The following is a 19,511-nucleotide window of genomic DNA, read 5'->3' as shown; positions in this document are numbered from 1 at the left end:
GCTATGGAAAACAGTCTGGCAACTCCTCAGAAAGTTAAACATAGAATTACCATATGACCCAGCACTTCCACTCCTAGGTACATACCTACAAAGGAACTGAAAATAGGTATTCAAACAAATACTTGTACATGAATGGTCATAGCAGCAGTATTTCATAATAGCCAAAAGGTAGAAACAACTCAAATGTCCATCAACAGATGAATGGATAAACAAAATGTGGTATATACATATAATGGAATAATACTCAGCCATAAAAAGGAATGAAGGACTGATACATGCTACGATGTGGATGAACCTTGAAACACTATGCTAAGTCAAAGAAACAAGTCACAAAAGGCCACTTATTATACGATTCCATTCATATCGAAGTCTAGACTAGCGAAATCTATAGAGACAGAAAGTAGAATAACAACTGCTTAGGACTGGGTGGGATGGGGAGATTGGGAGGTGTCCTTAGGGGAGACAAAGTAGGAGCTAATGAGACAGGAGCTGGAGAAATGAATTTTTAGCAAAGCGAACAGTAGGGAAAGTATAAAAGCATGTGGCATGTTCCAGAAATAAAGAGTAACTTGGATAGGGTACATGGGGAAGAAAATGGAATATAGTAGAGGCTGAAAAAAAGGCAAGGACCAAATCATGAGGGGCCATGCATTCTTCCCAGGTATTCAGATTTAATCGCAGACAAAAGGGAAGCACTGGTAAATCAATAAGCACGTAACGTGGTCAGAACCGTACGTCAGAATAAGTCTGGTGGTGCTGTGAAGAAATAACTGAACGGGAGAAAGCCCAGGGATAAAGAAGTTACTAGAAAAGCCCAGTTGAGACTGGTCTGCACTGTGTCAGTCGCAGTAGAATGCAGAGGAAAACTTCAGTTGTGAATTTAAGTCAAAATCTGAGGGAGAAGTGTTTGGGTCCAGCTTGGGTGAAGAGAAGGATGGTGATGCCGCATTTCACAGAAGAAACGCAAGAGGAGCTAAGAAAGAAACGCTCAGTGTAAGATACCTGCAGGACTATAAATAGAGTTTCCAGTGGACAGCTGGAAGTCAGGGAGTGGAACCAGAAGAAAAGTGGGGGCTAGTGGAGAGTTTAGCTCTAAAAATCACCAGTAGAAAATACTGGCAAGACTGGGTAGAGCAGCGGTTCTCAAACTTTCACATGCATCAGAATCACCTGTTAAAAACAGATTGCTGGGCTCTGCCCCCAGCGTTTCTGTTCAGCAGGTCTCGAGTGGCACCTAAGAATTTGCATTTCTAATCAGTTCCCAGGAGACACTGATGTTCTGACAACCACTGGAGTGCAGCAAACAGAATAGAAGCCCTAGGATCTTGAAGAACACTAAGGCCAGGAACAAAGTTTTTCCCAAGAACTGCCTTCTGCCAGGGAAATATGTTACCTAAAATTTATACCATCATAAAAAGATGTGTTATGTGTATTTTACCACAACTTAAAAAAATTATACCATCATATAATCTAAGAGGGTAGACATTTGTTAGACCTGCAAACCCAGGTGGTATTATGGAAACAGATACTCATTTACCTCTTTGACTGAGAATTCCTTCAGGCCTAAATATTTCTGGAGTCTCAAAGGCAAAAATGCAGTCGCTTTCATGGACTGTTTCCAGGTCGTCTGTGTCACAAAAGGAACGATGGAACCCATCATAGTACATTTCTGTTAACACAATCTAAAAATGGGAAAAATGTAAATAGTTGGATAACTGGAAAGTCAATATGAATTGATCTCCCAATCCAGCTGTGAACGTCTCCAGACCAGCAGGACTGCAGTGATCTGAGGGCTTGGAAACACCTCATCAAGCCGATGTGATTTGCCTTTAATAAGAGAGTCTAGGAAGCACAATATCTTCTATGATTGTATAACAACTGTATGATTGTATAATAATACTCTGATTTCAGAGTGCTGTGGCACTAAATCCAGAGTTTCCTCTAAGTTTTGGTGAAGAGACTCAGCAGATACAAAGTCTAAGGCCCTTCTTTCACAGGGGGAAGAAACTAAAGAGAGACGGAGTGACTTGCCTAAGGTTATACAACTACTCAGCCTCGTAGCGAGGATAGAGTCCACATCTGACTCCGAGACTTTCTCCTACCATTAAATTTTCTTCTTTTCAGATTAAAAAATGTCAAATAATCATGGACATTTGTGTTGGAAAAAAAATGAAATCAACTCAAACGTCCAACAAAAGGAACTAGTTAACTATACTATAGTTCTACTGGAATTATAAAGCGCTTCCAAAGAATGAGCTGCATATATTCGCACTAACGTGGAAAGATCTCCTAAGTAAATATTAAAAGTAGGGAAAGAAAAATGTGACTACACGGTTCCATTTTCATAAAATATTAATATAGTACATGCACAGGAAAAATATGAATGAATATACAACACAGTATTAAAGTTAGTAACCCTTAGTTCTTAAGATACTTAGTACAAGATACTTTCACTTCTAAGTTGAGTTTCTGAAATGGTTGAGTATTTTGTAATGAAAGAAAAACAAAAGATGGGGAAAAAGACAATGGAGACATTTAGAGACCTCATTACGTGCTCAGCAGCACCCTCTAGTGAAAGAGCACTGGACTGAGCTCGAAGAAGTTCCAATTCTGGCCTGCCACCGCCAACCAGCCCTGTGATCTTGAACAAGTCACATGGTTTCTCTGGGCCTCCTTCAAATGAGGGGGTTGGACTGGACCCCTAAGGTCCCCTCTACTATCACACACATACTATGAGTTGATGAGGTGAGAGGAGCTTGGTGGCATATTCCACAAACAGTCCAAGAGAAATATTTCTGGCCCTTTTTTCTTCTAATGATTTTAATGACCGTATTGTTTTCCTGAAGGTGAACATGCAAGTATAATTCACTTTCTCCAGCAAGCTGAGGTCAAAAACAAACTTGTAATTACATCACTCATTTAAACAATGCAAAAAGAGCCAGACAGCACTGGAAGATTTAAAGATACAGACAGATCTGCCTCGGACACACACCTAAGCCTCCCTCTTTCTGTCTTTTCCCTCACCTTGAATTTAAAATAAATAAATAAGTAAATAAATCAATGAGCACCTCAAAGTAAGGAAAAATGTGAACATTTTATCAATCTGCCAGTACTTGGCCTATGAAAATATGAGATATTTGCTATATCAGGGCAACACTGCTGGTTGTTTTTGTTTTACTGTGGTAACTTCTCAAATGAGGTCACAGGAGGCCAAAGTACAAAACACCTTTATTAGTCACAGGATTACACAGCAGCTTCCAGAAGTTATCTAGGGAAACCTATTCAGCCACTGGATCATCTTTCCTTGGTAAATTTTAAATAGGGAATTTTTTTCCAAATAAAACCCCAACAGTGAATTGAGTAAAAAGAGTATGCAAAAGTATGTCAAGTCACAAACAGGCCAAAATTATTTTCGGTCAATATAACTACTTATCAAAAATTTACCCAAAAAAGAAAGGGAGGAGATACAACTTTCCTTTCTCTTCTCTAAGCAAGGTAAGAGACTCTAGCCTAGCTTTAATCAGAAAATAAACCAAACTGAGCACCTATATGTACTGTACTAGAAACAGGCCCATTCTCATCACCATAATGGGAAGGGATTTTCAAGAGCCACTGGTTGAGTTTTCTAAGCCTCTCTGACCTTCAAATACCACAGGATGCTCTTCCTATTGCCCACATGAGCACCCACAGAATGATTTAAGAGGTGTTAACTAATTATACTTTATAAACAAAGCTGAAAGAAGGTCTTGGTGTAAAGTCATAGCTTTTCCTTTTAAATATATATATACAATTAAATGAAGCATGAGAAGTTTTTGTGTATATTTTTCCCCTTTGGATCCTAATTTTTCATTTTTCCCTCAACACTAGAAACAACTGGTTTTAAATTTCTCTCCAACCATGTTTGGCTGAGAACTGTTACAAAATTCCAGAAGAAAAGAAAGCAACACTTTTGTGGCCCGTGTGTAATCGGTCTTAGCAAGCTTATTACCTGATCAGTGGGGATCTTTGTTTCCATAGACACTGCTTCCCGAAGTCTGGCGACAGTCCCAGACAGAGGCACGGCCACACCAATCCGCATGCAGTGAGAACATTTCCCTTGATACACTACAGTGACATACAGAGGCCTGTACAGATCAAAGTCAGATATTCTTATTAGTCACTTACTTCAACTAAAATATAGAAGCAGGACAACCCTGACCTGGAATAAACAAAACTAAAGCTAACCCACACCTTTAATTGGACCTAAGTAGAACTATCAAACAACAATCAAGAACTCTTTGGAAAAGGCAATACAGCATAATAATAAAGGCAGCACAACAAAAATACAGCATATCAATACTTGGTTCTGTGCTTTGTATTTTCTTTATAACAGCGTAACTCCTAGAAATTTCAAGGAACAGTTCAAATAAAGCAGCTAATTAAAAGTGGAACGTAAGGTCTCTAGACGCTCTAGAAGGCATTCAGCAACCTTCTCCGGCCCCAATACTATAGGTGGATGACCTATAGGCGGAGCAGACTACAACCAGACCAACCAAAAAGACTTGCTTGCCCCATGCACCTGCTCACCCTGCAAACTCAGACAGACATTTATAAATTTCTATAAGGCCTTAACAATGCCTGTATTCAATTTATCACTAAGCCTATTACTTGTTTAAATATGTAAGGAGCCCCAACAGGAGCCTACAGAGGAAAAGGAACATATAGGAATATAGTCTTAATTTTATTAACTCTGTTCTTACCTTGTGTGGGGTAGTGGAATTGGCAAAGAAATGCAGAGGAAAGGATCAAAAGTGTTGCTCTGCTTCTGGCAATGAGGACATGTCAAAGAAGATCTGCAAAAATAAAAATGTAAGACACTCACATTAAGATCACCTAGAACTACATAAGCACACAACATAAGGGAAATTTTAATTTGCTCGTACCTGTACTGGGCTTGAAAAAGTTCTTGTACGAAAGTGCTACAGACAGGAAAAGATGGTCCCTCGGGCATCATATCAGTCTCTGATGGTGGCTAAAAAAAAATAAAGTACAATTTCACAGACTAAAAGTGCCAGCTCTTGATTAAAGATGAGCCTAAAAATGTCACAGATGTCCTTGACCTCCTTTACAAGATCTGCATCAGATCCAGATGTTTCAGGGAAAGACATCTGCTAAAGGGACCAGAACACAGATGCCGGGGTGTGGGTCACATGGACTCATCGCCTCACAGGCTCTCCCAGACACAGTGCTTATCTGTCTCTCCACCCCATCCAGGCAGTCGGGCAGTCCTTCCCCAGAGCGCTCCAATCCCCCTCCAACTCTCAAAGGGCCCCCTCCAACCTCTTCCAGGAAGTAATCCCAACTACTCAGAAGTGCCCAGTCCTGCCCTGCCTAAAGAGAATGTTTTGTCTGGCACGTATTACCTCTGCTGCTTATCTGGGCCTAATCATTCTACTTCACATTTTACTTAACCTTTTCATGTCCCTCCCCCTTACAGTTACTGAGCATCAGCTACCACGTGCAGAGAGCAATGCAAAGGGCATTAAGATACAAAGATAATAAGACACAGTGCCTGACCTTGAGTATGTCTCAACCTGGTGGGAAAGTCAGCCGCAAGCATATAGTCATATGAGAGTACAGAATGTTCAGGCACAAAGGACCCTGAATCAGAATACTTCAACAACTTACCAAAACTAGAAATTTAAAACTTGAGGTATATACAATGTTCACTGCAGCACTATTTACAATCGCCAGGACATGGAAGCAACCTAAATGTCCATCGACAGATGAATGGATACAGAAGATGTGGCACATATACACAATGGAATATTACTCAGCCATAAAAAGGAACAAAATTGAGTTATTTGTAAAGAGATGGATGGACCTAGAGTCTGTCATACAGAGTGAAGTAAGTCAGAAAGAGAAAAACAACTACCGTATGCTAACAAATATATATGGAATCTAAAAAAGTGGTACTGATGAACCTAGTGGCAGGGCAGGAATAAAGATGCAGACATAGAGAACGGATTTGAGGAACGGGGGTGGGGGGAAGGGGAAGCTGGGACGAAGTGAGAGAGTAGCACTGACATATATACACTACCAAATGTAAAATAGATAGCTAGTGGGAAGCTGCCGCATAGCACAGGGAGATCAGCTCAGTGCTTTGTGATGACCTAGAGAGGTGGGATGGGGAGGGTGGGAGGGAGGCTCAAGAGGGAGGGGATATGGGGATATATGTATACGTATGGCTGATTCACTTTGTTGTACAGCAGAAACTAACACAACATTGTAAAGCAATTATACTCCAATAAAGATATAAAAATAAATAAATAAAATAAAATAAAATTTGAGGTACAGAAAAGAATTATCAAAAATTTTTAAAGCTGTGAGAGAACACTTTATTTGCATTATATAAATCATTTTACCCATCATACTAAGATTACATAAATAAAAATTGAGAATGAATCACTGTTTCTCAGTAAGTATATTCTAAGGGTTCAGTTCCTACACTCAAATCGAATCCTAACAGCAGAGACATCAATACATTTCCTTTTTGATTGTGTATTCACATTCCAATGATCTACAGACTATGTCTCATTGGAATAGAAAGCAAATTTCTGCTTTAAAAACAGTTTAGCGAGATGGAATCCCTTAATGTCAGTCTAAAGGTAGTCATACATGCAAATGTGTCCCCTCTCATGAGAGTGTCAGCTCCTATCTGACACTGCCAGCACAGTGGTAAACAGGGGAAATAGTCCCTAAGTATCCATGAATTTTATACTCACCCAGAGCTTAGTCAATTTTACTATATTAACTAACTGCAAACTGCAACAACTCCTCAGAGGAGGTTTGGAAGAAGAATCTATACTCACTCCTCACTAGGTTCACCGGTTCACCGGTGGCCTGTGCTGCAGCCACTCTCTGCTCCCTGACTGCCCTGAGGGCGCGCCCTTACCTTCAGAGGAGGCTGGCCGCTCTGCTTCACAGCATGATTGAGGTCTTCATGAACTCGGTCCAAAAGCCACAGCAGAAACTCCTGGGCATCATGCTGGGAATTCCCCCGATATTGCAGTGCATTCTTTGACACAATACTCTACACAGGTAAATAAATCAGCATGAAGAGTTGTGAGTTCCTGGCTTTAAACATAAACTATTCATAATCCCAAAGAGGAACGCAAGATCTCAAGGGTGTTAGAGAGTACTTCCTGGAAAGACAGCAAATATGAAAAAAGATGCGCAATGTAAAAACCTCACCCATGTACCAAAAACTTTTAAATGCACCTACCCAACAATCCTACTTTTAGGAATATATGTAAAGGAAACCATCAACACAGCATGCCAAGACTTCTAAGATATTCATTCACTAATAGCAAAAAACTGGTAATAACTTGAACATCTTAAAAATGAGAATTGTTATAAATATCAAATCATTATGTTGTTAACCTGAAACTAATGTTATATGTCAATTATACCTCAATTTTTTAAAAAGTAAAAGAAAAAAAATGAGAATTGGTTAAATAAGTATCACAGTATTCGATTATAAACCAAAGTATAAAATAACCAAGTCTACGTAAGGTAAACGACTGAGTGAATAAATAAGTGGGAAAAGATAAATCTTCCTTAAAGAAGAATTCTGAATAATTTATGTCAATAATCCCCCCTCCACGAGTTGGATCTTAACCCCCCAACCCCGCCCCACAACCTTGAATATAGACTGTGACAGTGACTTGCTTCCAAACTAGAGTATGCAAAGAGGGGTGGCCATGAATGGCTGTAGGTGAACTGGTTAATTAAAATTAAGATTATGGGCTCTGGAGCATATAGCCTGAATTCAAATCTCTCTGTCCTACCACTATTTGTGAGGCCTGGCCTACTCTGCTCCAAAGTAAAAAGGATAATAATGGTTTAGTGTGACGGTCAAGTGAGAATGCATATAAAACATTTCACATGTAAATGATACATAACAAGCACTCAAATTTTAGCTATGAATATTGGATTTGGAAGTAGGGAGAAAGGAGGGGAGACAACTGCACAAAGAGAGAGCAGTTAGGAGACAAATGAAACCATCAGGCAAGAAACAATAAGGGTCTAAACTAAGTCCGTGAGGGCAAATGTGAGAGAGATTTCAAAATTGGGGCAGTAGAATCAATAGGATTTGTGACCTAATGAATGTGGAAAGTGAGGATGGAGGCATTAATGTCATTCAGGTGTCTCATCTGGATGATGGGCCACTGGTGGTTCCCTTCATCAAGACGAAATAAAAAAGGAAGAAGTCTGGAAAAGAGGATGATGAGTTCCCATTAGAATCCACTATCTCTGAAGTTCTGTGGAACCTCCAAATGGAAGTACCTGGCAAACAACTAAAAAAAAAAAACAGATCTGGCACTCAGCAGAAGAGTCTGCGCTCAGGACAAAGGTTTGGGGGTCAACAGATGGGTGGCACTTGAAATCACGAGTATGGCTAAGACTGCCCAGACAAGATCATGAGAGATCAAGCCAGAGGACAGAATCCAGAGGACTTCTATATTTAGGGGGCCCTAAAAGAAGACTAAGAAAAGGCCATCAAAGATGTGGCAAGAAAATCAAGAGAATGGAGTCCCAAGAGTCAAGAGAAGAGAGCTACGAAGGCGAGAGTGATCAATTGTATTAAAAGTTGAAGAATGACAAAGTAAGCCAAAGAACTAATAACTGTCCATTGTATTTTCCAATTAATGATAACAGAGATGAAAAGAAGGGATACATTTTTAATTATGAAGAAGAACCATCACAACATGATGATCAATTAGATGTGAATAACAAAAAGATGATCTACAAAATTCGAAGTTAAGGAGGAAAAAATCAAAGCAATGCAAATGAGAATATACAGTGTCACTGGCAAAACTCACTAACTGAACGAAGTGAACAAGGGAGAGAAAGGACCCTGGTAACAGAAAGATTTCAAGTGACTTGAAGGATACCACTTGGGTGCCACCTCAGAAACAGGTACACAAAAGGCGGAGTGAGTGTGGGGAAAAGTCTTCACTACACTACAAAACTTACCCCAGAGGTCAGACGCCACCCACATCACCAAATCTAATTTCTTCTTTCTCAGTCTTCACCTTTTTCATTCTCCCTGTAGCATTTTATATACTTGACATCTTACTCCATCTTGAAAAGGTTTGGCTTGCGGCCATGATTATGTTCTTATTTAGGAGAACCAAAACTAAAGCCACTGGTATGAAGAGCAAAAGAAAGTGAGCTACAGAAGACAGAGACCTCCTAGCAAAGAAAAATGAATCAGTAAAAAAAAACAGCAGCAGCACTAGCAGGTAAACCTGTGGCTGATTCAGGATGGAAGAGAAAGAGATGACTGGTGACACTATATTGAGTGATATAAAGAAGAAATTGGGGATGACACCAAGGTTTTTAGTTTCAGACTTCGGTGCATAACGAAATCGGGAACTGAGGAAGAGACTGGGGACTGCAGAGCTTTGAACATGTTGAGTTTGAGGTACCTACAGGATCTCAAGTGAGGTTAGGTCTGGTGCTCAGGAAAGAGATCTGAGCTGGAAAGTTAAATCAGAGCACATACACCTATCATATGAGCATAGAGGAAATAGGGAACATTTAATGAGAAAAGGAGGCAGCTGGGGCAGAATCTTATAGAAGGGACAAGTCACAGAAAAGAAGCCCAAGAAGAATATAAGAGGTGGCAGCCAGAAGAGAGCGGCATCACACAAGCTGACAGAGAAGAAACCTCCAAGGAGATGGAAACGACGTAAACCACCACAGAAAAGTCAAGTAAGACAAGCACAGAGACGGGTCCTTTGGAACTGCAAATTAAGAGATTGACTGCCTGTGCAATTTCAGTGACACTGATCAGAGAGGCTAAAGGAGAAGAAAAGGTACTGACACTGAATGGTTACAAGAAGACCACTCTTCACATACAAGAAGCTTGGTTATAAAAGGCAGGAAGAAAGATGCCGTAACTCTCTGGAAGGGGCACCTACAGACAGAGGGACTTAGTGCTGAGGGAAGAAGCTAACAGAAAGGAGATACTTGAAGAAACAGGATTCTTCAGTAAGGGGAGAAGGAAGGATTCAGAAAAGAGGTAGAGGAACTATCTTAAACAGGAGGTAAGAGAAGAGAAGGAGGTAAGGATAGTTATGGATTCAGAGACGTTATAGACACGAAGGCAGGGAAGCTTTGTTTGTTTTGTGGAGGAAGCAGAGGCCAATTGCCAAGAGGAAGTTTTAGGTTCGGCAAGGGTAAAGACAAATCTCATGGCATATAGTTGGGGCACACAAAATGCCAGAAGCATAACAAGCTTCTGTTCAGGACCCTCTCCCTTATTTACTCCCAACGGGGAGGGAGAGGTAGTTCTCAGTATATGTATCCTAAGAAACAAATTAGCTGAAATCAAATGCTTCTTTCTGTGTCAAAGCAGATATTTTATGCACGGTGGCCACCAGAGTGGAGACAACATTCAGTTCTTTATCAGGATTGCATTAAATCTGATTCATGCTTCCTGCCACTATCACGTCAACTCATCCAGCATTTATCCTCCAATCACTCTGTAAAAGGTGCTGTGCTGAAGCTGCTCAACAAGATTTTTGTTGGGCACGACTAAACAAGCAACAGGACTTCTACAACCCTCTGTAACTACGGCCAAAAGTGCTCTGGATCAACCCCGCCCTAAATCACTATATCTCCAACTAAATGAAATTTTAAAGGAAACCTCACTGAACATACACAACACAAAGGCTCCTTTTTCCCTTCACAACGGTGACTTCTTCCCACTTCAGAGACCCAAGGGACTATTTATTTTACTTCTTCCCCAGAGAAACCATAACACAGAATAACCTCGTAACCATCCTTTAGCGTGTGCTACAGAAGGAAGAAACATAGTAGGAGTCAAAAAACCTGGGCTCGGTCTTCCCTGGTGGCGCAGTGGTTGGGAGTCTGCCTGCCGATGCAGGGGACGCAGGTTCGTGCCCCGGTCCGGGAAGATCCCACATGCCGCTGAGCGGCTGGGCCCGTGAACCATGGCCGCTGGGCCTGCGCGTCCGGAGCCTGTGCTCCACAATGGGAGAGGCCACAACAGTGAGAGGCCCGCGTACCGCAAAAAAAAAAAAAAAAAAGAAACCTGGGCTCAAGCATGGCTCTGCCACACACGGATGGTTATCTTAGGTAACTCACCAAACCTGATTCCTGGTCATACAATGAAGCAGTTGAGCTGGACCACCACAGAGACCCTGGCATCCCATATCTTCATCCAAGCTCTGCCCCTAGAGTCCCAGCAAGTGACTTGGTTTTTCTTTTGGGCCATATCTGACACTGCTTTGGCTTGTCTTTTATGATTTTTTCTTCCTAATAAATCTTGGTTTATTTGATGTCCTAAAATTAATACTTCCGTATTTTTGCAGTTTTTTAAAAAGTTGATTATCACTAGAATATGTCATCTGTAAATATAAGCATTGCTATAATCTCAGAAACCATTTAAAATTAAATTTGACACTTCTATGAAAAATAGAGAAGAACTTTCTTAAAATTAACCTTACACATCTGTGTCTATTTTATAGAATTTGGGTATGATTCTGGTTTGTAAAAACATTAAACTGAATCTGTTGCTTTAAATCCTTTACATCCTATTACAAATAAATGTAACCATCATTCTAATTTTCCATTCAGGATGATCCCTAACATCTAGTTACTATAAAGTAAAAGTCAAACACATTTGTAGGGCCTTCAAGCCTCATAAAATTTCTTCTTACCCTTCAAATAAAACCTTAAGGACTAGAACTACAGAGAACTTTTTTTTTCCCTTAAAGGGGAAAAAAAATGAGTTGGAAGCATGGTCCAGAAAAGGAAAAGAATGAAGTCTATCCAACTGGAGCTATAAAACTAGACATGAGGTTCTTTCTTCCCACAGAGCCCTAGTACAGAAGCAGCAGAATCCTGGGCTCCAGCAAAAAGACAGTAATTGGTTCAAGACATCATTTACCTGACTCCAAGAAGATGACAAATTAATGGCTATTGGTGATTGCCTCCCATGGGGAATGGACATGGCAGTACCGGTCTGACATGACTGATCAGGAGTTGGCTTCATCTTTTGGGGAAAAGGTTGCTTGCCAAAACTCATCAAACCAAATCATCACTCACTTTCCTTGATTCTATGCCAGAAGGAACGTAGAATTTATTTTCAGTGATTCTGGGAAAGAACAGAAGAACTTGGGAGGACAATATATTTACATCTTAAGAGAAAGATGAAGTGTAAAAAAAAAAAAAAAAACCAGTTGGGTTCATAGATGGTATCTAAAAGTGAAACTTGGTTTTTGGACTGTGCTGGAAAGAACAGAATGATAAGCACTTGTCTTGAGAAAAGCTTCATCTCTTGTATTTGACTTTCTGGACACCTAAGCTGATGAAGAATAATTAACTAAAAACCTCGTGGATGAAATTGGTACAAATGGATGAACACTGTAAAACCAGATATGACCCATAAAAAGCAGTGATAAAGTGTCCATACAACAGAATTCCACGCCAGGGTACAGAACACAGCCACACTCAACAGGGCTCTCTGTGACCTTCATTCAGCCTTTCCTCCTTTTATTGTCACCTCTGGTGGGGAGGTCTCTTCACATAATAGTACATATGAGGCAGAGAGGCCCTCAGTACTAGCCAACCGTAGCAACTATGGGCCCTTGAAAGAGACCGTAAGGCCTCCAGACTTTCACACACTTTCCCTACGCCTGGAATGCCCTCCACTCCCATCTCCCAAATGCACTGCCCCCGCCTCCTTCCTCAGCAAGATGGAGCTGGGACCCTGGTGGGAGAGGAGAAAGACAGAAGAGGAAGGAAGAAATGGGAAAGGAGTTTCCTTCCAGGATGGAAAGACAACTCGGGAAGAATAGTAGAGAACACCACACACAACCTGTTCATGTGTTCATGTCTGGCCACAGGGAAAAGTGAGTTATTCTGATACAGAGCTCCTTGATCCTTCCAGACAGAGAACTGAACAGAGGTTACCTCAAGTACAGGTGTCCCTTATATCCAAGTTCTCAAGATCCAAACTCAGGAACTAAAACAGATTTGGACAACAACGGATATTTGCAGTTATAAGATTAGTTTTCAGTATTAAACAAACTTATATATACCACAAAGACTTGGTGGCAGGGACTCACCGCTGAAATAAAATATAGGAAAGGGTATATTCTTTTATAAAAGAAAAAACTGTAAAAAAAAAAAAAAAAAGGATTGAAAAATGGCTACTGCATTTCAAGAAATTATAGCTGAGGGTGGAAGTATGGTCAAGAGCATTAGCGCCAGAATAAAAGGAAGAAATATAAAAAGAAATATACAAGTGGTTCAGCCAGATGAGCAATGAGTAAAGATTTCTCAACAGATCATAAAGCTGTATCAGCAGAAAACACAGCAGCAAGAGAAGACCTTTAAGTATTTAAACAGTGGTTGGAAGTTTCTGCTAGAAATGCAACAGAAACAGAAAGACTGGATTCTGAATACCTTGGTTTAAGTCTACTCTTTACTTAAGGTGTAGTTTTTCTGAGCTTCGGCTATCTTTTCTGCAAAATGGGGATGATAATACTTTTCTAAATTTATCATTGTGAGGCTTTAATGAGATCATAAAAGCATTTTAAACTCTAAACACCTGCCGTTATGTAAGTTTCAAAAGTCAAGTAAAAAGCAAGGAATTACCCTATGGTGTAGTATAATCCTGGAAAACACCAGAGAAAAAGAGAAGAAAGTATCTAAAGCATTGGCTCTTGACCCTTGGCTGCACATTAGAACCACCTGGGGAAATTTTTTTTTTTTTTAATAAAAACCATGCACGGCAGCAGCCCAGAGATGCTGATTTAATTAGGTCTATGGTGGGACCTGATCATCACTAGTTTTTTGTCAAACGTGATTTTCTTTTTTCACAATTCTATTTCTAATGTGAAGCTGCGACTGAGAAAGAGCATGCTACACTGGAAAAACTCTGAAGTTTCAGTTCCAAAAGCATTAAAACTTATGGGAGGCTCTTTTGTCATAACTGTATTATATCAGTTATTACATTTTATTCAAATCACCAGAATATATAATCTTACATGTCTCCACCACTAGACAGTGATCAGGAATGTCTTATTCAATATTATTTCCCCCAAGCCTAGTGAATAAAATACTTGACACAAAGAATAACAATAAGTTAATATTTGAGTGCCTGTAACGTATCAGGCTTTATACTAATTGTTTATAGGTGTTATTTCCTATAAAATGAATCCCCAGAAATTCCCTAGGCTGTTAAGTATTAACATCACTATTTACAGATAAAAAACCTTGGGCTCAGTAAAGTGAAGTAACTTGTCTATAGTTACCTCTAGTCTTCAACCTCATCTGATTAAAACGGCCTTAAAATATTTTTTCCCATAATCATTTCGTCCAATAAATGATTTTTTCCCTTCGAGAACTCAGGATCCTGTTGGGCTTGAGGTTCTTCATTCTGAACGCCATTCTCAATGCAGACACAAAACATGTGTTGGAGACTGAACTACAGCTGCACCAAGCCTGAGGCTTCTGGGAGGTTATTTGCTTTTAAATAAATCCTTGTTAATCAGTTTTGTTATAATTTGCATTTTTTCCTATGACTGAAACATGGCCCAGAAAGAAAAATGCAGTTTATCTAATTGAAATGTTATTATTCGAGAAATAAGGAGGAATTCGGACTATGTCAGAAAATCAAGGTGCAGCATGTGAAGAACTATAACCTGCCTGAGTGTCCCAGGATGCTAGAGAAAGGAAACCAGAGAGAGTCGACCACCATCCCTCGGAGAGCTGCATCTGTCTCTCATCAACAAATGTAAAGGGGAGTGTTCACCTTATAATGGTCAAGCTGTTCTGCTGGTGGAGATGATTCTGATGCCGTCCGTCCCTCCCAGAGCACTCTAACAGGCCAAGCCTAGCCAACTCCAAAGTCAGCTTGGGTCACCAAAATGTGTTTATGTATACAAGCAAGTAACTCGAGAGTGTCTTCTTTTTAGTCTCCTTGACATTTTCCTACACAATCTAAGATTCTTCCCAACTATAGTAAAATAATGCTTTTTAAAAGCTTTTTTTTTTTAAAAAAATGGGGAATTTTGGCTAACTACCAACACAATCAAAAAAGCAAACACCCAGCCCTGATGTGACTAAAAGGTCATCATACAGGAAGTGTAATAATCTTCAGCGGTTAAAACTCGAAACAGAAAAACTGGAAAAGCCATCTAAATATCTAAGAAATTATTATATATTCGTACCATGGAACATTACAAATGTTTGAGAGTTTTAGAAAATTCAAAGAAATAAATACATAATAAAATTAAGTGGAAAGAAGATAACAAAACTACGTATAAACTTGATTTCAAACTTTTAAAAAACATTTTAAAAGACCTTTTTGTTTTCTATCCTTGTAAATATACACCAAAACATTAACAGTCGTTATCTTAAAGTAGCATATTTTGGGTGAGTTTTCTTTCTCTTCTTTACACATTTCAGTATTTTCCACGTTTTCTAAAATGAATTTGTTGATAATGATAACCAAGTGGTACGTAAGGGTGATCTTATGATAGCATACCCTAGTATTTCTGACCAAGGAACCCAAATCCTATGCAAAGAAAACAGGGCTGACGAAAACAAACAAACAAAAACAGACCTTATTTCTAGCTGAAGTTTTGGCCCCAAATCCCTGAGAGTCAGGATGCACTATGCTAAGAATTTTTTTCTCTGCTAGACAGACCTAGGGAGCCTTAAATCAAAGTCTTCTGCCTATATTAATCCTAAACCCAAAGCCCAAATCAATCTTTGGATCTTACCAACCGGGGGAAAAAGCAGCCAGCATCAAAGAAAAATTAGGGAAGGAGAAAGAAAACAATTTATGCCTATAGCCACCCATTAGGGGCCTTTTTAAAAGGCCTCCCTGGCTTGCCGGGTGGGAGGTGAAAGCTTAACCCTAGTAAGAGAAAAAAAGAAGAGCAGCATCAGCTTCTTGATCAAGTGGAGGGAAGAGGAGGGGGAACGTGGGCTTGGCTTATGAACTCAGCACATGGCTCTGCTCACCAGCACAGGGGCCAATGATGTTCCTGGCTGAGTGTCATTCCTCTCTGGGGTGGAAGGAAAGGGACCTACACGTCATCGGAGGTGAAAGAGGGTGGGAAAGACAAGGAGTGGGGTAGGCATGAAGCCTTGAACTACTCCAAGGCCAAACGTGCATTTACCTCTTCCATAATCAGTGTGTTTACGTTCACTGGCAAAGTATACATCCTCTTGATTTTGAATATATTGGAATTTGATGATAAACAGATCTAAAATGTATTTGACCAAATAGACAATTTTATAAAGGGATTCAAAGTATTCTGGAAATAATCTTGCTTTGAATCAACATTCTGTTATTGTATTTTGATAACTAAAGCATCAATTAGTAGTAATCAAGAGATGTTATTCATAAGCAGATAGAGATACAGTAAGTTTCTCTATAAATTATGCATTCATACTGCCATAAACCCAGAGCACTCCAAATAAATTTTAACTGGCTAAAGAAGCATTCAAGTCATGGGCCTGCTCATGGGCCTCACTCTTCTCCATACCCAGCACTGTGCATGTCTGATAGTTAAGCCAGGCGGACTAGTAAACTGCACACAGGTGTAGTCTCCAAATCAGGCCTGGCCTCCACCAGTTCTTTCAACCCTCACCACAAGAATCAGGTAGCAGGGACTTCCCCGGTGGCACAGTGGTTAGGAATCCGCCTATCAACACAGCGGACATGGGTTTGAGCCCTGGCCTAAGAAAACCCCACATGCCACAGAGCAACTAAGCCCATGCGCCACAACTACTGAGCCTGCACTCTAGAGCCTGCAAGCCACAACTACTGAGCCCGCGTGCCACAACTACTGAAGCCTGGGTGCCTAGAGCCTGAGCTCCACAAGAGAAGTCACCACTATGAGAAGCCTGCACACCACAACGAAGAGAGTAGCCCCCATTCATCGCAACTAGAGAAAGCCCGTGCCCAGCAACAAAGACCCAATGCAGCCCAAAAACATCAATTTTTTTTTAATTGAAAAAAAAAGAATCAGGTAGCAGACAACTAGCACAGGTGCAAGCCTCCAGCTTATCCTGGCTCCAGGCTTTTCCTAGCAAAGTGCAACTTAGAACCGTCCCAGTCTAGACCTGGTCTGACTGCCCCAATCTCAGCCAATGTTAGTTGGTACAGGTCTTGTTCATCTGCCTGTAGAATGTGAAAGCTAACTGGAAGGGTATGTGTGAAAACACAGAGAGCAAACAAGAGAAATCTGTGAAATCAAAACAGAGTAATTCCCTAAATTATCGAAATGTTACTCTCATATAGATATCCTCCCACTTTAAAGAACAGATGAAGCTGTCCTACCTCACTATCAACAAAAAAATGCAAATAAAACAATAAAATGCTCTTTTCCATTTATCAACTTAAGGGTTTCTTTTTTGCAACAGTGGGGTATGACAGACGTTCTTACACTGCTAATGGCACAACCCTTCTGTAAAATAAACTAACAATATGATTTAAGACCCTTCACCATAGATAAACAATGACCAAGGAATTTCACTTCTAAATATCCAAAAGATATAGTCAAAATGAAAGATTTATGTAAAAAATATGTTCACTGCAACCAGAAACCACCCAAAAAAAGGTTTACAGTACCTTCATACAGTGATCTAAAGAGTTTTTGTGAAAAAAATGACTAATACAATATGAAAAGACAATCACATAATGCAAAACTGTATACACAGTTTGATCCCAATTATGTTAAAGCATACACAAAAAGGAAAAAATACATTTTCAATTTTCCTCATTCAACTTTTACATATTTTCCAAGTTTTCTACAATATTTTACATATTACTCTTATCCAAATAGATGTTACTCATAATGAATTTTGACAAAAGAAACCAGACACAAAAGATTCCTTACTGCAAATAAAAACCACAATGAGATACCACTCCACACCCACTAAGATGGCTATAACAGAAGACAGACAATAACAACTGCTGACAAGGATGGAGAGAAACTGGAACCCTAACACACAGCTGGTGGAAAAGGAAAACGGTGCAGCCGCTGTGGAAAACTGTTGGACAGTTGCTCAAAAAGTTAAACATGGAGTCACCATATGACCCTGCAATTTTACTCCTAGGTATACACCCAAGAGAAATAAAAACATATTTCCACACAAAAATTTGTAGATGAATGTTTACAGCAGCATTACTCATAACAGCCAAAAAGCAGAGACAATCCAAATGTCAATCAACAAATGAATGGATAAACAAAATATGGTATATTCATATAATGGAATATTTTTCAGCCATAAAGGGGAATGATACATGGTATGACATGATGAGCCTTGAAAAACATCATGCTAAGTGAAAGAAGCCAAATGCAAAAGGCCATGTGTTGTATGATTCCATTTATATGAAATGTTCAGAATAGGAAAATCTACAGAAACAGGAAGTAAATTAATGGACATCTGGCACTGGGAGGTTGGGGGCAATGAACAATGACTGCTAATGGATATGGGGCTTCTCTGGGGATAATAAAAATGTCTAAAATTGTGATGATGGAGGCACCACTCTGTGAATATACTAAAAACCACTGAATTACACACTTTTAATGTGTGAAGTATATGGTATGTAAATTGTATCCCAATAAAGCTCTCTTTAAAAAGAACATATACTTCTACTTCATTCATAATAAAACTCAAAACCAAGCAAAACGAATCAGTGGTGTTAGAAGCCAGGCAAGTGGTTACCTTCGGGTAGAAGGGAGAGGGTAGGGTTTGGGAGGGGGCAAAAGAGGAAGCTTCTGAAGTGCTAATGACGACCCATTTCTTGATCTGGGTGATACAATATCACATTAGGATTTAGTATTCATTGAGCTGTACACTAATGATGTTATGCATTTTTCTGTATGTAGGCCATACTTTATTTTGAAGCTCTTAAAAACTGACCTCAAAAAGGAAAACCCTAAAGTTTCTTAATTTAGCCAGACTCTCAGGCCCTAACTCAGCATATTTAGTCTTATTTGAGCCAATTCTATTTATCTGGTTATTTAACTGGAAGCAGATTAGAAACTGCAAAATGCAGGAATGAGGAGGTAGGAGGTACAGGCTCCCAGGATAAAGTAAAACAGGATGAAGCAAGAGAAAACGAAGGAAGGACCTTGAGGGACGATTGTAGGGAGCAAGAAGGAGTATTACAAAAAGTAGAAATAAGAATTCAAACAATACAGCAAGCCAGGACCCTTCATTAAGTCCTACATGGTCCCACTAGCCCCAAAGAAACCTCCACAGTACAGAAGAAGAGTGCAATAGACCGTGCTCATGATAAAGGCTCTAAATCACCAGAGCGTAAAGTATGCCCGGGATTCCCTCCCTGAGAAAGCGAGTGTGTAAGATATGCTATATCAAGCCATCTATCAAAAAAAAAAGTTAACCTTTAAAGACTTGATATTTAAATAAATAATTATCTAGGAAATAACTTATATGAAAGACTTACT

The 19,511-nt window shown here is 39.7% G+C and overlaps 1 protein-coding gene across 4 annotated transcripts in view; it reads right to left on the bottom strand.

The window, feature by feature from the left end:
• The window catches only part of USP31 (ubiquitin specific peptidase 31), a 75,813-nt gene that overhangs the window by 34,598 nt on the left and 21,704 nt on the right, over window positions 1-19,511 (bottom strand). For 3 of the 4 annotated variants that reach the window (XM_019921870.3, XM_019921871.3, XM_019921872.3), the window contains exons 2-6: window positions 6,935-7,072; window positions 4,923-5,011; window positions 4,740-4,832; window positions 3,989-4,124; window positions 1,538-1,682 (exon numbers count right to left, since the gene is read on the bottom strand). In XM_019921870.3, coding sequence (XP_019777429.1) covers window positions 1,538-1,682; window positions 3,989-4,124; window positions 4,740-4,832; window positions 4,923-5,011; window positions 6,935-7,072 — 601 coding nt within the window. The remainder of the gene's footprint in view (window positions 1-1,537; window positions 1,683-3,988; window positions 4,125-4,739; window positions 4,833-4,922; window positions 5,012-6,934; window positions 7,073-19,511) is intronic. The other variant, XM_073792213.1, reaches the window with a different exon arrangement.

This window comes from Tursiops truncatus, chromosome 15 (assembly GCF_011762595.2).
Source record: "Tursiops truncatus isolate mTurTru1 chromosome 15, mTurTru1.mat.Y, whole genome shotgun sequence".
Taxonomy (NCBI): Eukaryota; Metazoa; Chordata; class Mammalia; order Artiodactyla; family Delphinidae; genus Tursiops; species Tursiops truncatus.
Note: the sequence above shows the minus strand (reverse complement) of the source record. Positions and strands in the feature narration are given on the sequence as shown.